The 20,367-nt window shown below is 31.8% G+C and overlaps 2 protein-coding genes across 5 annotated transcripts; both read left to right on the top strand.

Moving 5' to 3' along the window:
- The first annotated feature begins 295 nt into the window (after window positions 1–295).
- LOC101208821 (protein SCAR3) lies at window positions 296–9,055 on the top strand. 4 transcript variants are annotated; one of them, XR_004215830.1, is made up of 11 exons: window positions 296–687; window positions 1,992–2,155; window positions 3,056–3,179; window positions 3,269–3,398; window positions 3,655–3,722; window positions 3,796–7,189; window positions 7,317–7,421; window positions 7,969–8,076; window positions 8,157–8,254; window positions 8,611–8,669; window positions 8,799–9,055. XR_004215830.1 is itself a non-coding variant. In XM_031883762.1 (10 exons), exons 1-9 carry the CDS (start codon window positions 533–535, stop codon window positions 8,205–8,207), a joined length of 4,299 nt encoding a protein of 1,432 aa, XP_031739622.1. In that variant the 5' UTR covers window positions 296–532; the 3' UTR covers window positions 8,208–8,254; window positions 8,611–9,055. The 4 variants fall into 4 exon arrangements, 3 of the variants coding, with proteins under 3 accessions (XP_031739622.1, XP_011657749.1, XP_011657763.1); XM_031883762.1 differs by having other exon boundaries at window positions 8,611–9,055; XM_011659447.2 differs by lacking the exons at window positions 8,611–8,669; window positions 8,799–9,055 and having other exon boundaries at window positions 8,157–8,490.
- A 6,611-nt stretch (window positions 9,056–15,666) lies between these two features.
- On the top strand, window positions 15,667–16,556 carry LOC101204978 (dof zinc finger protein DOF1.5). Its single transcript, XM_011659467.2, has one exon. It carries the CDS (start codon window positions 15,804–15,806, stop codon window positions 16,350–16,352), a length of 549 nt encoding a protein of 182 aa, XP_011657769.2. The 5' UTR covers window positions 15,667–15,803; the 3' UTR covers window positions 16,353–16,556.
- The last annotated feature ends 3,811 nt before the right edge of the window (window positions 16,557–20,367 follow it).

The following is a 20,367-nucleotide window of genomic DNA, read 5'->3' on the forward strand; positions in this document are numbered from 1 at the left end:
AGATAATAAAACTGAATAATCTGATAATGTAAATATACGAAAATAGTTTTAATTTGGCAGTTATTGCTTATTAGTCCAGCTAAGAGGAGATGGATATAAATATATCCAATCTAAGACTGACACGTCATACAGGAGAGGTGGTGTCATTTTCTGAAAACAAAATTGTGGATTTTTGAGTTCCGACATTGAACAAAAAAAGAAAAAGGATTATTGTTATTATTATTATTATTATTATTATTTTGGGAGAGTTATAATATGAAATGAAAAATTTGTATTTATTTAATTTTGAAAAAGGGAATGGCTTCAGGAGTTGGCAATGTCCTACAAAGCTCAGAAAAGCTCCGTCTCTGCGGCAGTTAAGCAGCTCCAATCCTCTCCCCACCACCAACTCTCTCTCTCTAAAAACCTTCCTTCTCTCTTTCTCTCTCCATTTCCCCTTATCCCTTTCATTCTCACCTTCAATTTCACCTTCCCCCATCCACACATTCATTTTCCTCAAATGCAGACACCACCCAACTGAAATCGGACGAAGATGCCGTTGCTCAGAGTTCAGGTGAAGAACGAGTTCGGTCTTGGCAAGTCTGACCTCTATGTCGACTCCAACAATGAAGATCCGAAAGCAGTCCTTGATGCTGTCGCCGTTGCTGGCCTCGTCGGGATCTTGAGGCAGTTGGGTGATCTTGCTGAGTATGTTTCTTTCGTTTTTCTACTCTATTTCCTGTCTTGCCGCTTTTGAATTAGGTCTTTTCCTGCTTCTTATGTGTCTTACTCTATGGTGGGTTATGCGCTCTTTAATTGATTTTTGTTTAGGGGAAGTTGTGGAGTTCGTCATATGCCCATATACTGAACTACACTTGGACGAAATTTAGTGATTTTCCACTTATTTATTAGAGTGACTTGTGGTTCATAGGTTTTGAATGGGAACTTCAGTTTTGTATCTTATTCAAGAGAAACTACTCCCGGAAGCAATATAACATATTACAATCACATTTGTTTGTTTGGGATTCTAATTTTGTATTAGCTTTTTTTTTTTTTTTTTTACATGATTTATTCATCTCCCTTCTCCATGAGTTTCTCAGAAGTTCAATTAGAGTATGACATAGTCAGCGACTCAGTGTTTAGTCTTCTAACTATTTAGTTAGGTTTTTTTTATAAAAAAAAAATTGTTGCACCGCATGTGGGGTGGAAGGATTTGGACTTATGACTTCTGAGGGGAGGTATAAGTCTTTTAAATGTCGAGGTTAGCACATGGTGCTGGCGGTTTCTTCATAAATGAACTCTAAAAAAATCCTGATGTAATGGGTATGAATAATATTTATGGGCTCTAAGCTAGAAAGGTCATTTATACTTACTTAGATTTACCAACTTAGTAGTTAGAATGATTGGAACGTTTGGTCTTAAACTGGGTCTGCCAGTAAACCAAAGAACAAACGGTTTGTTTAAATAAGCAGTGAAACACTATACAATCTATGTCCCATATACTTACTCAAGGGAACAGCTTGTTTTGCAGTCTTCTTCCTGTCCTGCTAAGGTTGTGAAACCAAATAGAATTTGGATTGTTGACGATTTCTTATTTATTTAAACAAACAGCTTGTTTCTTACTTTCTAGTTTGTTTGACTTCAACTTGTTGTGCCTTGGGAAAAGTGAAGGAACGAATTTCTTAAATCAGGATGGTGCCCTGCTCTTAATTATATGATTGGGTACCCTGTTTCTGTAACTGTTGTTGTTACTTCTTCCTTCCTCATCTTTTAAAAGCTTAAAAGGATCCACGAATGAGCATTGATCAATGTGTAATTTACTTGCACAGTTTTACGTCAAATTGGTGTTGGACCATTACAATCACTTTAGGAAAAATAGGAGTAAGCCTGTTAGTTTTCTGACATGTGATTGTTTGGTATGTGTATATGGTCTTTGAAAAAAGGCTTTCACTTGCTTGATCCTTGTGGCACAACATTTAAGCTGACTGGGATTGTATCATCGTTTGTTGTAGGTTTGCGGGGGAGGTTTTTCATGGGTTGCAGGAAGAGGTTATGACAACAGCTTCAAGAAGTCACAAAGTGATGCTTCGTGTCAAACAGATTGAAGCTGCTCTTCCCTCCCTTGAAAAGGCAATACTAGCTCAAACAAGTCACATTCATTTTGCTTACACAGCTGGTATGACTCAATTGTCACCCAAATTATTGATAACTTAGACTAAAACAACTTAATTAGTTTGCAACTTGTCATTTGTAAGTAGTCTTGACCTGGTTGGAGATATCCATGTCTTTTTATGTAGAAAATTGTTTGTTCTTTACCTTTGGATTGTGTGAACAGCACAAAGTGAAACTTCTGTTCAGTTATTTGATCAATTCAATTATTTACTTGTTCTTAAAAGTGAACAGAGGAAGTGTTCTGGATTGGCAGGCACAAAATACCATTCATTGGCTCAAATACAGCCTCCAGAGATACAACCATAGATCTTACCGAACTTCTAACCTTTCTTCTCTGTACTATTCATATTATTATATGGTCTATACACACATATACATGAGTGTATGTTTAAAAATTCATTTTCCATGTTTCTGCGGAGAGAATGCTTGAAGGAGGTAGTTTTCTGATTCAATTTTCCATGCTTCTGCAGAGAGAGTGGTTGAAGGAAGTAGTTTTCTGATTCAATAACAGGACAAGGGGTCCTATTTATTTAATCCAATGCTGGCCGTAAATGTAACTTCAGACAATAGTTAGCTTGGGTTTAGTTAATCATCTGTCTTGTTTTGCTATAGCACTTATATTATAGCATGCTGCTTTAGTCAAAACTATTGTTCTATCAGGGTCGTGATATCACATTTGTTTAATATGATAAATGAGAAGTTTGCCTTTTCTTGTTAAGCTTAAATCCATCGCAGTTAGTGCCTTGTGTAAGTCATGTCATTATGTGGTTAACAACCTCAATTTTGTTCAAAGTAAAGGTCAACTGGATTTGGGCAGATTTGCTTCAGAGTGACATAATTATAGTTTTGTGTAAAATTTTGACAACATTTGCATATTTTATAATGTTAAGCAGTTGCTATGCAGGTTCTGAGTGGCATCCTCGTATTCGAACTGAACAAAATCACTTCATCTATCATGATTTGCCACGATTTATTATGGATGCCTATGAAGAATGTCGTGATCCCCCACAACTTCATTTGCTTGATAAGTATGACCTTGCTTGAAATTTGTTTAAGATGTATCTCCTTGCTGAAAATAAAAGGCAAGCTTTACAGTACTGTTCTTTTCGCCATCCAGATTTGATACGGGAGGCCCTGGATCTTGCTTAAAACGTTATTCAGATCCAACATTCTTCAAAAGAATGTCAACCTCAGGAAAAATAAGCTTGGAGAAGGTTCGGAGTGACAAAAAGGCTCACAAGATTAAGGTGCGCAGTGAGAGTCTAGGAGTTATGTGTGTTACATGCACCTTTTCAAATTAGCGATTAGCTTTCATGTTTCAACTGCCTAGTTATATGAATATTGAATGGATTTAATAACCTAGAGTAAGCCGTGCGCATTAGCAACAATAAGAATATAGAGTCATTGTGTTAATTAATATTCTTTAAATCAAACTTGGCCCTTTTCATTTTAATACATCAGTTTTGCTTTAGTCATTCTGACCAATATATTAATAATGCACAGAGAAAAAGATCATCGGTGCGCAATGGAAAAACGGTACATGGTGCATCAGGTTCCAATGCTAATAGCAGGTATTACTGACTAATGATTAGCTTTGGTTGTTTCTTCTTTAGTTGAATGGATCACCGACAACTTAATATGCAGTTTGCAGTTTACCTCCTTTTCCAATGAAGGAGCGTCCCGTTCTCAAACTGCGACGGCTGATCGGAGGATTAAATCAGATGCTGGGGACTCTTCAAATTCATTTGATTCTGGAAGGGGGTCAGGATATGCTGGAAGTGTTTTGAAATTAGATTCTTCCTTGCAAACTAAAGAACAGGAATTTAGGGAATCTTCAAGTTCAAGTTTGATGCAGTTTAGTGATGCTGTTGATTCGGTTCTCGCGGATGAACAAAGTAGGATAATAGATGATAAATATCAGTGTGCACTAGAGGACCAAATAGATTCAAGTTTCTCTTCTCATGTCACGTGGGACGAAAAGGAAGAAATATTTAAGCCCAAGCAGGAAGTTAGAGAAAAGATAGCAGTAGTGGAGTCAAGAGGTCAAGAAGATGCTAGAGAAATGGCAGAGACATTGCAGCTAAGAACTCACCTGTATGTCAGTGAAATGGCAGAATTTGTGCATCTAAGGTCCCAAAAGGATGTCAGGGAAATGGAAGAAATAGTGCAGCCAAGGACAAAACAGAATGTTAGAGAAATGGCAGAAATGGTGAAACCAAGGACTCAACAGGATGTTAGAGGAATGGCTGAAATTGTGCAGTCAAGGAGTCAAAAGGATGCTAGAGAAATGGAAGAAATTGTGCAGTCACGACCTGAACAGAATGTTGGAGAAATGGCAGAATTTGTGCACCTAAGGTCCCAACAGGGTGTTAGGGAAATGGAAGAAATAGTGCAGCCAAGGACAAAGCAGAGTGTTAGAGAAATGGCAGAGATAGTGAAACCAAGGACTCGACAGGATGTTAGAGGAATGGCTGAAATTGTGCAGTCCAGGAGTTTAAAGGATGTTAGAGAAATGGAAGAAATTGTGCAGTCACGAACTGAACAGAATGTTGGAGAAATGCCAGAAATAGTGCAACCTAGGACTCAGCAAGATGTTAGAGAAATGGCTGAAGCTGTGCCGCTGAGAGAAGTGGAAGAAATTGGGCAGCCAAGGCCCGAACAGTATGTTAGAAAAATTACAGAAATTGTGCAGCCAAGGACTCAAAAGGATGTTGGAGAAATGGCAGAAATAATGCAGCCAAGGGCTGAACAGGTTTTCAGAGAGATGGCAGAAATTTTGCCCTCTAGGACTCAACAAGATGTTAGAAACATGGCAGAAATCGTGCAGCCAAGGACTCAACAGGGTGGTTTAGAAAAGCCCAAAATGGTGGAGCATGGGAGTCAGCAGGGTGGTAGAGATCAAGTGGAGATGGTGGAGTCCAGGAGTCAACAGCATGATAAAGTTAAAGATCAAGAATATAAAGTTCCTCTACCTGAATCTACCCAGGAGCCTCATGAAACGGAAGGCTTTTACCTTATAAATGATGAACCAATGAACATGTTAGCTAATAATGGGCACCCGTTAGAATCAATTTATGACGGTAATATGTTTGATGAAATTGAAAGTGAAACAGACAATTATATGGATGCACTCAACACAATTGAGTCAGAATCTGAAACTGACCTTGATTGCCAGACAAAACGAGAAGTAGAGCCATGCTCATCCAATATAAAGTGTGAAGTAGTAGATCCAACGCATGACCTCCTTGAATCTAGTTTAGGTCCTGATATTTTAATTCTTAACCCAAGTAATGAGCCTCAAGAGTCCTTTGACAAAGGTATTGTTTCTAGTCTACCAAATTTAGTTTCTTCAGATAGTTTTTTCCATGATCAGAGACTTGAAAGCACCATGAAGATTTCTAGTCCCGACTGTCCTCTAGTAACTGATTTGCATGGCAAGGAAAGTTCCACAATGGAATCTGATGTCTCTGATTCCTTCCCTCCAGACTCCAATTCTAGTTTGGAGGATCAGCCAGGGATTAAATTATTGAACAGGGTGCATGAATCGGAAACAGCTTCTTTCTCTAGCAATCTTTCAGATAAGTTCTGGACTAATGGTGGCTTGCTAGGTCTTCAGCCATCAAAACCTCCTTCTTGGGCTGTACCAAATGCTGCTTGTGAGGACTCGAGTAAAGTTGAGAAGCGTGGCCCTTCTGATCTTGCATATGTAGTCAGTAGTAATCCACAGGAAATTAAATTGAATAATTTGCCCAAGGATGTTATTAATAGTGAAAAAGATTCAACTTCTAATAAGTCCTCATTGCACCATGATGATCAGAAATACGATACATCTGGTAGAGTATCAACTTCTACTCCATCTCAGGAATTGTCAAGAGGTAATTCAAATGCAAAGAATGGAAGTTTTAGTGTTGATCGTTCAAGCGATGGATCTACTTATGCCTATATGAATGATGTGGTAAAAAGAAATGTGATAGCAGCTGGAATTGCATCTCCAGCTGTACCTAATGTCAATGGAATGCATACTCAAACCATTTTGGAGAAAGATGAAAACTCTAATCAAAATTCTGGACTTAGCCATCAATTGCTTGTAAATGGCTTTCATAGAAAACTGACGCTAATACACGACGAAAGGTTTGAGACTACATCTATGACTACAGATGGTCCAGGGAAGAGAAATGCCAACCAGGATACTGTCTTACAAACAATGTATGAAAGGACATCCAAAGAGCACTTAGGCTGTGATTCTTCAATGGATTCATGTCCTCCCTCACCCCCTCTTGATCACATGAAAATCTCTTTCCATCCTGTTTCTGGTTTTGAAATTTCAAAAATGAAACTGAGATTTCCTGATGGCAGTGAAGGTCGTGGAAGCACGAAGGACATATTTCCATCCTTTCAGTTGGCTCCGGAGGAGTCTATTTCTGTGCATGAGATTGGCTCTGAGTCTGATGATGACACATTCTGTAGATCATCTCCATGTATGTCAGATGATTGTCTTAGTGATCACTCTAAGTCAAATTCTGATCTGTGGGAGTCAGATGACACTCCTGAAACCACAGGCAATAACTTGTATGATTTACGCCACATGTCACATGTGGAATCTTTATCTACATCATTTGAGCTTGAGGGAATAACAAAAAATGGAATAATGATGGACGATGAAAGTGGAAATTTGAACGGGAAGGTCATGGATGAATCTCTTTCAGGTTCATTACTTGATCTTCCATGTTTTGACATTGTGAACCCTGTAACAAGTGGAAGAATTGATTCCTTCGCTCTAGAAGGAGACTCAAGCTATTGTGCCTTCCAAACAGGACATAATGACGTTGATGCTACGAATCTTCTTAGGCCACAGTGTTTAGATAGTCCTACTCCAGCTCCTCCCCCACTTCCTCCTGCACAATGGTGCGTTTCAAAAACATCCTTAGATGTGTCTGATGACCTGAAGGATTTATCTGCTCATCCAAAACAGGTGGAACCAATTGCTTTCGTGCAGCAAATAACACATGCATCCGATGCAACCAAGCCAAATGGCAAGGTAAATAGTAGTATAGAGATTTAATATATATATATTTTTTTTAAAATTTTTACAACAAACAAAACAACCAGAATGATTTTAAGATCGAGGAAATAATAATTACTTGTACATTTATTATTGAATGTAGAAGCCAGAACAAGTGGTAGTGGATAGCCAGAAAGAACTAAACCACAGAAGAAATGACCAAGTGATGGATTCTAGGGAAGATTTTCTGCAACAAATTAGAGAAAAAGTAAGCTACTTTTTTGTGTTTTGTGTTTTTTTTTGGATGACAATTAGTTTCCCGTTATTTATTTTGTTTGGCTGGATGTTGAATTGCGCTAATGGATAAAAACCTGGTGAATATAAAGCATGGTCAGTTGTATTCCTTGTACAAGGCTGTGCAAAACTGCAAATCAAACTCCAAGCATTCAGCTTAATTTGTGAAGCCAGTATTGCCTGACATTTGTTATTGGCGAGGAAAGGCTGTAACACGCAGACACTAGTTACCATTTGTGAATTCGTAGATCATATGCATGAACTGATGTAGGCTATCAAGTATCATGTTTATGAAGCATTCTAGTGTTCTGACTATATTAACAAGACGTTTGCATTTGCTGAATTTCGAAAGATGCATTGGAACATTCTTTTATCATCATTTTTGCTGCCAAGATTCTTCAGGAAATACACTTTAGTTAAACACTATGCAACTTCAAGGCACATATCATGGTTTCCCTTGATCAAATCAGATAAAAAAGATATGGTTATTGTTATTAACTATTCTCGTTTATGTTCTCCAGTCCTTCAACCTGCGACGCACAGTGACCGAGAAGCCTAGTACTCCAGCAGGACCTGCTGCCCACGTCAAAGTCACAGCAATTTTGGAGAAAGCCAACGCAATCCGCCAGGTTCTCATTTTCTCATTTCCTACTCTGCACCATATCATTATACATAAAAGACTCGTTGTAACTATTAAAAAATTTCTCAGGCTGTTGGTAGCGATAATGGCGAAGATGACGACTCATGGAGCGATGCCTGATCTTAGATATGAAACCTATTTTTCCCTGAGAAGCAATTCTCACAAAGGTGCTAATAGTTGCAATTGTAATAAAACACATAGTATGGCTTTGTGAATAAGCTTATTTTACTTTTGTAAGTTGTAGTAGAGCTTATCTTGTATCTTATTGGCCTTAGGATCAGTGTATTCCATGTAAACAATGAGAGTTCAAGCATTAGGTGTTGGGAAAGATATGTTTCAACATACTTACATCAAGCAATACAATGCATAAAAAAAAAGCTGAAAATGCTTGTAAATTCTATTCTTTTTTTTTTTTTTTTTATCTTTTACTTCTGCCCCTTGACCTGTCTTCCCAATTAGTACTTATTCTGTTCAGATTAGATCTTTTATTTCCCCTAAAAGTAAACTTTGTTGATGTATACAGGAAAATAAACAAAGAAACAGTGTTGAAAAGTGTTGGCATTGGACAAGTAAAGTACCTTGGTAATTTCCTCAGTAATCTATTAAATTAAAGAATATAAAGTACCTTTGAAGTCTTTAAAGAAGCATTCAAACAAATATATAATATGTATAATTGGTCCAAGTCTCTCATTTTGTTTTGTAATATCACAGAAAATACAGAATTTGATTACGTGGATTGCCTAATTGATTGACCAAGAAAGAGCAACTTCTTATTAAAGAAATTTCAAACATTTTTTTGACGAAGTGTAGAGGTAGCCTTCCAAGGCCAGTCTGGCTTTTCGGTTTGCAACTTGGGAATGAGATACACTGTATCCCATTTATAGATACCATCCATTACTTCTTATATTTTTCCTTAATTTTTGATATTCTAGTCCATGTGACAATAGATCTTGGAGAGGTTTCGCTTTTTCTTTTATCTATTAGGTGAATTTTCTATACAAGTCTATAAGTCAAATACTTATTATAAAAAAAAAAATTGTGTGGATCAAATTATATATAATAGGTTATTGGACTCTAACAAGTTGAACTTTCAATTTGGTGTCTAAAGCTTCCATTAAAAAAAAAAAAATTAAAGACTTACGGCAATAATATTACATATACTATACTACTATAATGGTAATCTTTCTCAAAATGATGTATGTATTACAATAATTGTCGAGGTGTACATTGACAATATAATATTCAAATCCAAGATAGGGAGAAAGACATCCAAAGTTCTACAAATGATTCTTGAAAGATAATAGTATCGATTTCCTTCAAAGTAACACCACGGATACCTTTGTTTATTTTATGAATCAATAAAACACTGTTGTAGACCTAATTAAAACAATATGTGTTCAAGTCACACACATGCAATCAAATAACTTCAAACAATTAATGTGGTGTGACATTGAAAGCAATCAAATAACTTCAAATAATTAATGTGTTGTGACATAGAAAAACTAGAAAGGGTGAAAGTAAAGATTATCACATACATTTACATGATCTACTCATGGTGTATTATGTTCATATTGAAAGGGAGAGAAGAATATTATTAATAAAGAGAATTATAAGATAATATAGATTCAAAAGTACACTCCTGTTAGATCAAATCTAAATTACTTTACTTGATGATTTGAAGCATTAGATAGAAAGTAAATGAAAACAATATTATATTGATGTGAAAGGTTACATTGACTGAAGCATGCAGGTCAATGTTTATGAATTATGATCCGTAAATTGTTAAATCTTATATTTACAACAAATCTGAATCTGTTTTCATTAATAACACAATACGTCAAATGATGATTAATAAAAGTTTTTAAAAAGGGAGAGGAAGTGGTTTTTTACCAATAAGAGGACAGCTATTATCCACATGGAAGTTACACCAATAGCTGATTGGAGCTACAAAATTAGGAAAGATGCTTTGTGTGTAAAACGCAATTAATTAGCTAAGGGCCTAAGGCTAACTACTCTAAATTACAAAATATAATATATACATATATAGGTTTTTATTATAAAATTTGTTGCAGAATTAAAAGGCAAAGCATCTTTAGTTACTGATCTCTACCAACATGGCTTTGGGTAATGCTTATCATTCATCATCTTCTTCTTCTTTCTACAATTCTTGTTTGAAAATAATAATAATTCATTATTATGGGATTTTATATTTAGAGTGTGATGGGGAAACTTCCCAACTTGCTGCACTGATTGGAATGAACAGTGAATTAAAAGAATATTAAAGAAAAGGGAAAAAGAAAGACTTAGTTTGTTGCTTCTTCTTTTTTGTTTAAAATAAGCAAGTTGGGGTCATTGAAAAACCTAAGCACCCACCAACATGGGATCATTTTTATTATTCAATATCATTTTCCCAATTGAATTCCCATTTTAATATTTCTTATATATAAATAAATTAATAATCCTTCTTAGGCTTTGATGGGGGCACTCCATCTTCTTCTTCTTCTTCTTCTTCTTTTTCTTTATCAAAAGGTTAGATTAAGATTTTAGCTTTAGATGGGTGTTCTTAAAAGTAATACCAACTCAAAATATGGTAGTGGTCTTTTCTATTTTACTTTGTAATTCATTTTATATTTTAGTTTATGTAATTTTACATAACAAGTTAATTTTCTTTTTTAAAAATTGATTTGTTTTAAAAGAATTAATGATACGTTTTGAGATAGATGAAAAGTAAACAATTAAAAAAAAAAAAAAGAAATTTGAAAGTAATGATATTTTAACTTTATAATTAATTTATTTGACGGATTTTTTTTAGCCCCTTTTCCAGCATTATAACATTTTACTCTCCATCACTACTTTTTAAAAATGGAGAAAATGTTAAAATCTTTTGTTATGAGTAATATGTTTAAATGTTCATAATATAACTTTGATATGGCATTTAAATTATAATCAATACTGTAATGAGAAAGTACTTAGTATATATATAGATATAGATGTTAAAAGGTTAAAAAATTCAAATAGGCGCGTCGGGATATAGAATTAGGACACTGAGACCATATACCAAATCAAAGATGTTTGTTTAATAGATTATTATATTTGAAATGATTAAAATGCTAGAAATTAAAAATGGAAATAAAGAAAGAGTCTTGGAAAGCATCCCAAAGAAAAAGTGCATCCCTTTCCAAGGAAAAGGAAAAGGGAAAATGAAAATGCTCTTTTGTCTACATTATATAAGTGGGAAAAAGGTTGTTTGAGAAAAGAGGGTTGCTTTCATATTAAGTATATATAAAAGAAAAAAAGCTTACTTTATTAAAAGCAAATCCCTCATTTTTCAATATATATATAATATATATATTGTTTTCCTTTGCAATTCCCATTTATACAATCAAAAGCTACATTGGACCATAACCCTAATTCTCTATTCTCTCTTACTTTTAATGAATAACCCATTTTTTTAAAAAAAAATAGATAAGAAATAAAATATGAAACAATAAACATCAAAGTTAGTCATGACCAAATGCATGCATCGAAACCAAGCCAAAAGGTAGAACTTTTGATGCAAAAAGGAAAGGCAATACCCAATTATTTAAGTTTTATTCAATCAAAACCCTTTTAGGATAACTTTGGAATCTATAAATATATATAATTAATATATTTATTATTGAAAAATTAGATTATGACCCACAATTAAAGTCTTTAATTTCCCCTTTTCTAAAGTAAATGAAATTTGTTAACTAACATCATTAAGTGCTGGTTTAGGGTTTAGGTCATGAATTATATAATTAACAAAGGCATAGAATGATTTATGTTTTGATGTTCTTGAATAATGTAGCTTTAAAGCTTTAAGTTGAAAGTATTATTACGTAATAAACTTCAATGTATTTGTGGAAACAAGTAAGAAAGGAAAGAAAAAAAGAACAAAGGTTGGAAGTAAATTGAATGAAAGTGTTTGTGAGAAGTCAATATGAAGATGAGGCCATGTCGTGTCCATGTGCCCAATAATTAAAAAAAAAAAAAAGATTAAGATTAAAAAATAGAATATTTGATGCAATTAATAATAACAATAATAATAATAATGAATATATATTATATTCCCGAAGCTATAAGGCAACCAACAGTCCATATCTATAAAGTTTAGAAGGCATCTCTCCCTCATTTTATAATTATTCATTTATTATTCGTAGAATAATTTGCTATTATTTTTCAAACAACTTGAATATATGAATATTAATATTAATTTTTAATTTTTAATTTTAATAAATATCATAAAGAGATGAGTAATGTGTGATTGTTTGGTAAGCAAAAGAGAATTAATAATCTCTACAAATCTTAATTCCCCATTTCCATGAGATCCAGTTCACATATTACACCACAATATCATTTTAACTTCAACCTTTCTATATTTCAATTTTAATTTATTTCTCTTTTTTCTTTTGGGTTGGAGAGTTGAGGGAGAAATCTCCAAATTCTTTTATTCTCACTTCAATTCTCTCTCTCTCTCTCTCTCTCATTTGACTAATAACAACAAAATTCTTAATTTCTTTCCTTTTTTTTAGGTTTTTTTTATTATCACAAATAACTCATTTCTAATCTAACTATATGAAATATTTGAGTTGAATAGGCTGGATCATTTATTCAAATTTTTATTCTAAAAAGAAGTAAAAATATTAATATATAAGATATAAATCTTATTTAACTATTTTATTATATATTCAATTAATTATATTAACAATCCAATTTCAATCTAAATAAAGCTAAATAAAAATGATGAGATTAAATAAAAAATAAAAATATGAATATGTAGTAATTGTTTCATAAGTGAAAAATATACCTTTTAAAGCTAATAATAAATCGATACAAATTAATAATTAGAAATTTTAATTTAAGACTAGAAATTTGAGTTACCTTCTATGTAGGTTTTTTTGTAGTATAATACTTGTAAGGTGGGATGAGGGATTGAATCTCCCATGATGGCAAGATGATTATTTCAACTATCACTAAACTAAGCTTGGTATTTTGGTACCTCGTATGAAATTAACAACACGAAGTTTATTTATAAGAGCGTTTAACCTACGTTCTTTTAATTTGATAGTGTTTCAGAGTAGTTTTTTAGCCTTGTTTTTACAACTTATCGGCCAAGGTGAAGTGGTTTGTTTCATATTTTGGTCTTACGCTAATTAATCAAGTTCAAACATGTTAGTTTAAGTTTTGATGAAAACTAACTCTCTTCCCTAGGTTTAAGGGGTTATCTTTGACCTAAATCTCGATATTTTATTCGTCTTATTGTTTCTCTCCTTGTTTTATATACGTCAATTACGTTATTTAGTTCAAATCCATATAAATATGAATATCATATTTAATTTTAAATGGACATCAAAGTATTGTTTTCTTTTCCTTTAATTTTGAGGATTTAATTTAGATAAGAAATTAATAGACATTCCCCATATATATATACACACACATAAATGCATTTCACTTTATAAACTGATTGAAATTTGAGGATAAAAGGAGATCAGAAAGGAGAAAGCAAATTAGAAAAAGAAAAAGGGAAAAGATATGAAATTGAAACATAAAGATATATAGAAAAAGCATAATCCTTTTTTCTCTTTTTTCTCTTTTTTGTAAAGATATTTGATTGGTGGAATGCAATTTGATGTGTACGTGAAACAAAGCTTTAATCTCAACCAAGGGGAATGCTTCCACTTCCAATTATATTTTAATGCACCCCAAACCTTATTTACAATATTATTGCCTATCAACATCCCATCTTACCTTCTTAATTAACACACACCCTATTCAGGCACTTTCGTAAAAATATCAAAAAAAAAAAATTATGGTAATGAAGTTTCCGTCACTCTATTTTCTAAATTGTAAAAGTAGTAAATTTAAAAGTCAATAATTCTACAATAACCGTTTAATATTACTAAAATATTTTTGTTATCTAATGCAATTTCTCTCTTATTTAACCATTAATTTTAACAACTCCATTTATAACTTCATACTTTAATTTTCATCATATTTTTTCATTTTTATTATCTTAAACTAAACTCATATTTAAATAATATGGTCTGTAATGTAAAATACATAATTGTTAGGAACTATATCATAGATAGAGCCTATTGTCTAGCTAAATGCTTTTATTATTTAAAATGGATTATAAATATATATTAGATGGTCCCTAATCTTTTAATACTATAATCTTTTTTCAAATTGGTTTTTAATCTTTTTATTGTCTCAATTTTCAATCAAATCCTTTTTCATGAATATGTTCTTTCAAACGTGTGAGGTGGAAAGATCGAACTTTTGAAGTTATAGTACAATTGAGTTATATAGTTACTTTAGATCCTTTTAGTTAAAAGTTATTAGATTATTATACGACGGTATCATATTTCCAGTCACTTAGAAACAAATGAATTTTGTGAAACAATATTGTGTTAGTTAAACAAAAATTTAATGACATACTTCTATTTTATTTATTTAAATTTAATAGTTTTACCATAGAAGTTGCTTTATAAATACATGAACATACATATACATACACATTATACCTACATACATACGTTAATGAGCAAACTAAAACACGAGTTAAGAATTAAAAACCAAATAAGGAAAGAATCGCATATGCTTATGTATTACTATATTTGATTAAATGCATATTTATGATACATTTTCTATTAATAACATACTATAAAAACAATATATATAAGCATTAAGCTCGTGATATAGAAAAGTACATAAAATTGACTAAATAAATGCACAAAGTTTTTTTTTCGTGGAAAAACTAATCCAAAGTATCAATGCACAAAGTTTTTTTTTCCGTGGAAAAACTAATCCAAAGTATCAATGCACAAAGTTCTTTTTTTCCCGTGGAAAAACTAATCCAAAGTATCAATGCACAAAGTTTTTTTTTTTCGTGGAAAAACTAATTAAAAGTATTATTCTATATGACTAACCATTTTTTCATCTATTATTTATTCTCAACCTAAGACTTAGGGTAAAGTGTCCATCATTTAGAAACTATTATTTGGTATTGCTCCATGTTTCATTTAACTCAATAAAACTAAATCTCTCCTAAATAAACATTTGATTCTTTTTTTTAAAAAAATTGTCTATTAGCAACACATTTGTTGTGTTTAGATTTATATTTTCAACATTTTTTAATTTTGAAAAATTGTAAGGATTTCAATATTTGAATAGAAAATATGAAAACCAGGAGGAAGAAAAAAAGAAAAACAAATACAACTGTTAGAAAGCAACAAAAAAAAAAAAAAAAGAAATTCAATTTACAAACCGATACGATTGAATAAACTAAAAGTATGTATATTTTATTAGAAAATAATGGGGGTTTTTTATCTTGAAAAAAAAAAGAAAAGAAAAGAAAAGAAAAGAAAGAAAGGTGAAGAAGAAGATGATAATGATGATGTAGTGAAGTAATGATGTGTACAAAAAGCTCATCTTCAGCTTTTCTTTTCCATCTCACCAACCTCTTTCATTGGCGGCTTATGTTTCTTTCATTTTTCAGTTACCATTTCTTTTTTCTTTTTTAAAAACAGCACATTAGAATTTCTAATTTTTCTTCCCTTCTATATAAATTCCCATTTTTCCCAATTCCTCCCTTGAAATCTGAACCCCAAAAACCAATAATTCTCTCTGGGTTTTCCTTTTTCTTTTTCTCTTTTCCTCTCTGTTCTGATATATCTCTATTTATCTTTCCCTATAATGATGGGAGAGAGAAAACATGATAAGAATAATGAAGATCAACATGAAGGTGGAATTAAGCTGTTTGGGGCAACAATTATGCTACAAAATAAAAGGCAAATCATCAAAGAGGAAGAAGAAGAAGAAGAAGAAGAAGAAGCCAATAAATCAGATCAACAATCACTAGAGAAAAGGCCTGAGAAGATCATCCCTTGCCCAAGATGCAAAAGTATGGATACAAAATTTTGTTACTTCAATAATTACAATGTTAATCAGCCTAGGCATTTCTGTAAGGGCTGCCAGAGGTATTGGACTGCCGGCGGGGCCCTTCGCAACGTTCCCATCGGAGCCGGCCGTCGTAAAACCAAGCCCCCTTGTCGAACCTTTGGTGGGTTGCCGGAGAATTGTGTGTTTGATTCTTCAGGGATTAATGTCACGGTTCAACCGTTTGAGTTGGAAGGGATGGTCGAGAAGTGGCATGTCGTCGCTGCCGCCGCCACACAAGGTGGTTTTCGGCAAATTTTACCGGTAAAGAGGCGGAGGGATTGTCCTGATGGTCAAACTTGTTGATTATTCTTCTCTTCTTTTTTCCCCTTTTTTCTCTCTTCTTCTTTTGTGTTGAGAAATTTCGTTACAAAATGAAAAAGAAAAGTGTTTTGATGGCGTTAGTTTAATTTGTACAAATAATAGAATTTTGTGTTTATAGAATTTTGAAGACTAATTAGCTTTTCTTTCATTTTCTTTTAGAAAAAACAAAAAAATTGAAATACGAGAATTTTAATCTCTAGTCTTACATAAAAATAGTATTTACCCGATTATTTTTTGTTGAGTTAACTATGCTCATCTCCATAAATATATCGATCATTCAATAATTACTGTCTAAAATGGTCAAGACCATGCTTCTTATTATGAATGAGATAAGACCCAATTAATTTAAATTAAAGAAACATAAAAGATGCTTTTATATTTATAATTTTATATTATTATTATTTTGAAGAGGATTTTTATTGTCTATATTTTGTTAAGGTAGGTTGAGATTCTTAATTATTGCAATTTATATCCATAGAAAAATAGCAATAATTCATCCCAAAACCAAAACAACCCAACTTTCAACTCTAAATTGAGTTAGAGTGAAAATCAATATTAACTCAACTCGAACCTTTAGTTCATGTGAAGCCGAGTTTTTGAAGAAGTTGGGTACAAGAGGGATCCAAGAGGGTTTGCTTGACGGAGAGGTCAAGAGGAGATGCTAAGGTCAATAACTTGCATATATTATCCTCCAACTTCCATGCATGTTTCCCTACTCTCCTTTAATTATACTATTTACATGAACATGAACATTGTTTGGTTTTCGATTTTAATTTTTAAATTTAAGCTCATGAAATTAACTTTACTTCCAACTTTTAGTTTTATTTGTTTTATTATATCTACCTGAATTTTAAATGTTCTTCAAATTTAACCCACTCTTCAAAACTAGCAACCTACATAACACACTAAATGCAATAAGAATTATAAATTTTGGTTTTATTTTTGGAGCTGACTAATTTCTCAAGGTGTCTATATACTTAGTACTAATTATATATATGTGAATATATATGATGTGTGAGCCCTAAGAAAACAATAATACATTTCATACTTCCTGACATTTGAAGAAGGTAGCATGACTTTTCTGTGTTTTCTTGAGCTAGGGTCAAGAAGTCGACATGTGTTTATACAATGGACGAATAAAAAAAACTGTATGTAGTCCTTATGCATCATACTCTAATCATACAAAAATTAAGAAGTAATTAAAGAACAAAAAACATGAAGAATTTGCTCTAACAACAAAATAATGATACAGTTTAAGGTGCACTTTAGCATTTTTCTATATCTCTACTCTAAATTATCTCATGGATATCACTAATAGAAAAATGAGTTTCAGCCACATAAAATTTGCATCATTAAGAGATTCAATGACACAATTTTTGCGTCATTAAAGCCCTATCAAGATAGACTATTTAACAATACTTTGAGAAAAATGTCGTTAAACATACTTAAATGATACCAAGATTGTATCATTAATACCCTTACATTGACAAAATAAATATGTCAACGTTATCTATAACTCGCGACACCAATATATTGTCATCAATACCTTTACATTGACGCTTTAAATATGTTGTCGTATCTGTAACTCGACAACAATATATTATCATTAATACTCTTACATTGACACTTTAATTGTGTCGCCATTATATTAATATCCTTTTATTGACGCTTTAAATGTATTACATTTATCTATAACTCGACATCAATATATTGTCATGTTTAACTATTTCATTACACATAATACTTGTCAAGAAATGTGCTTTCACAACACTGTTCTTGTTAATTAAGATTGTGCGATTGCAAATATAGAAATAATAAGATTAAAAGTATTTGCAGATATAGCATAATGTAAAAGAATTTGTCGATATATTGTCAAAGTTTAGATTTTAATCATAAAAGTCTATTTTAATGATAAATCATATTGCTACTAGAAGCCTAACTATCAGTCTTTCACATATAGATTATATATATTTTGACTATATGATATTCTTAAAGGATATCATTATATACTTAATTATTATCTCTAAAATGTTATCCAATGCAGCCTACACGATCAAGGTTCATAAAAAGGACAAACTTCTAATTTTTCGCCTATTTTATCTTTTTATTCTTTTTTATAAACTTTCAACTTTCAAGTTTGTATGCATTTTTGTCTCTAAACTACATCTAATAAATCTCTCAACTTTCAATTTTATATCCAATAAATTTATAATATATTAAAAAATTAAAAAGTTAACTGAAATCCATTTTATATTTAATTGAACCATAAAATTTTCAATTGTCAAATACTTCTATCAATTTAAAAAAATGTCGAAGACATCATTGAACCCTTAAAAAAGTTTAGAAACCTATCCATTTTTACTATTTTCAAATACACTAAAATAACTAAATGACAATATTTTATTATATTTGTAAATATTTTTTATTTTTAAAAATTAATTTTTTCAATTTTTTAATTTTTTTTAAAAATATAACGAACGGACAAAATATTTGCACGGTATAAAATAATTTTAAAAATGGAAAAGGCTCACATGCCCATAATAAAAAATACCAAAGATGTCCTAGTGGATACGCGATTAATTGGCCACAAGCGCGCGTGTAATTTTTCTTCTAAGCGATCATGATACGCGATCGTGTAGAAAATGATACACAATTGTTTATGTAGTATCAACACCAGCCACATAGTGTATGTAATTCTTTTTCTTCTAAGTGATCATGGTACGCGATCATGTAGGAAATGATACACGATCGTATAGGTATTGATACACGATTGTATATGTAGTATTAATATCGCCCTTGCACGAGTGAAGTTCTTCTAAACGATCATGATACATGATCGTGTAGGAAATGATAAATGATACATGATCGTGTAGGAAATGATAAATGATACACGATCGCGTACCAAAATCTAAACGATCATGTATCAAATCTAAACAATCATACTTTAAATCATTTATATTTAGTATAAAACCGTGTACCAAGGTCTAAACAGTTTTTGTTCAAGATCGTACTAAAATCCTTTATAATAATAATATGAAAAAATTAATAATATGAAAAAAAAATGAATAAATCACAAAAAAAAAAAAAAAAGCAAAAAATTGTCTTCAATATTTACCGACAAACCTGTAAGTTATGAAAATATCATAGATTTTTTAATTTTGTTACACGGAATATTTTATATTCGGATGTTTTATTATATTTATGAAAATTAATATTTTTTTATTATTGTAATTTAGGGGTGAAATGAATATATTTAGTAATTAAAAAGTAACAAAAGAGTAAAGTAGATAATAGAAGAATTAGTCACAATCATAATGGGGGAGAGAATGTCAACTCTAACCATTATTTAAAAGAAAAAACTTAATAGATGGAAAGAAAACAAAATAGTGAAGCATTGAGGATTAAGAAGTCTGTGGTGAGGAACTACAAATACAGGGATTCAACGCAACCACCAAATATATTAAAATTGGAAGAGATTAAGGTTTCATTTTTACTCAAAGCTTAAGCTATTGGTTTTGGAATGCAAATGGATGAAGACTTCAACTTTAAGATTAAACCATACTCATCCAATCAAACAATTTTTCCTCTTCCACAAGTACTTAATTATTAATTATTACATCCACTTCGTTTTGTTAGATAATAACAAAATAATAAATGTATAAACAAATAATAATCAATTCAACACGCCAGGAATTTTTTTTTCTTCCTTTTCTTTCGGCAATCAGTCTAAAAATTAGAGATAAACATCATCTCTCATAAAGGTCATTGCCTTTTTCATTATTATTAATTAAAAGCTTGAAAAAAGAATAACAAAAAAAAAAAAATACAAAAATGTTCAATGAAATTTTTTTAAGAGCATTCTTGCCGATTACTTCTTGACTGATGCGTGAACACTTCAACTAATTGACTGACGTGCACCAGAATTGAGATAGCTACCTAATCCTAATTTATATCTCTCATTATTAAAAATATCAATCATTAGAACAAGTCAAAAAGA

The sequence above is a fragment of the Cucumis sativus genome, chromosome 1 (genome assembly GCF_000004075.3).
Source record: "Cucumis sativus cultivar 9930 chromosome 1, Cucumber_9930_V3, whole genome shotgun sequence".
Lineage (NCBI taxonomy): Eukaryota > Viridiplantae > Streptophyta > Magnoliopsida > Cucurbitales > Cucurbitaceae > Cucumis > Cucumis sativus.

What these genes read in the sequence shown, in the direction of transcription:
- LOC101204978 (XM_011659467.2), top strand. Translation starts at nt 15,804, where the DNA reads ATGATGGGAGAGAGAAAACATGATAAGAATAATGAAGATCAACATGAA.
- LOC101208821 (XM_031883762.1), top strand. Translation starts at nt 533, where the DNA reads ATGCCGTTGCTCAGAGTTCAGGTGAAGAACGAGTTCGGTCTTGGCAAG. An exon ending in TCATTTTGCTTACACAGCTG is followed by an intron (nt 2,156 to 3,055) that starts GTATGACTCAAT and finishes GTTGCTATGCAG; the next exon opens with GTTCTGAGTGGCATCCTCGT. An exon ending in CAACCAAGCCAAATGGCAAG is followed by an intron (nt 7,190 to 7,316) that starts GTAAATAGTAGT and finishes TATTGAATGTAG; the next exon opens with AAGCCAGAACAAGTGGTAGT.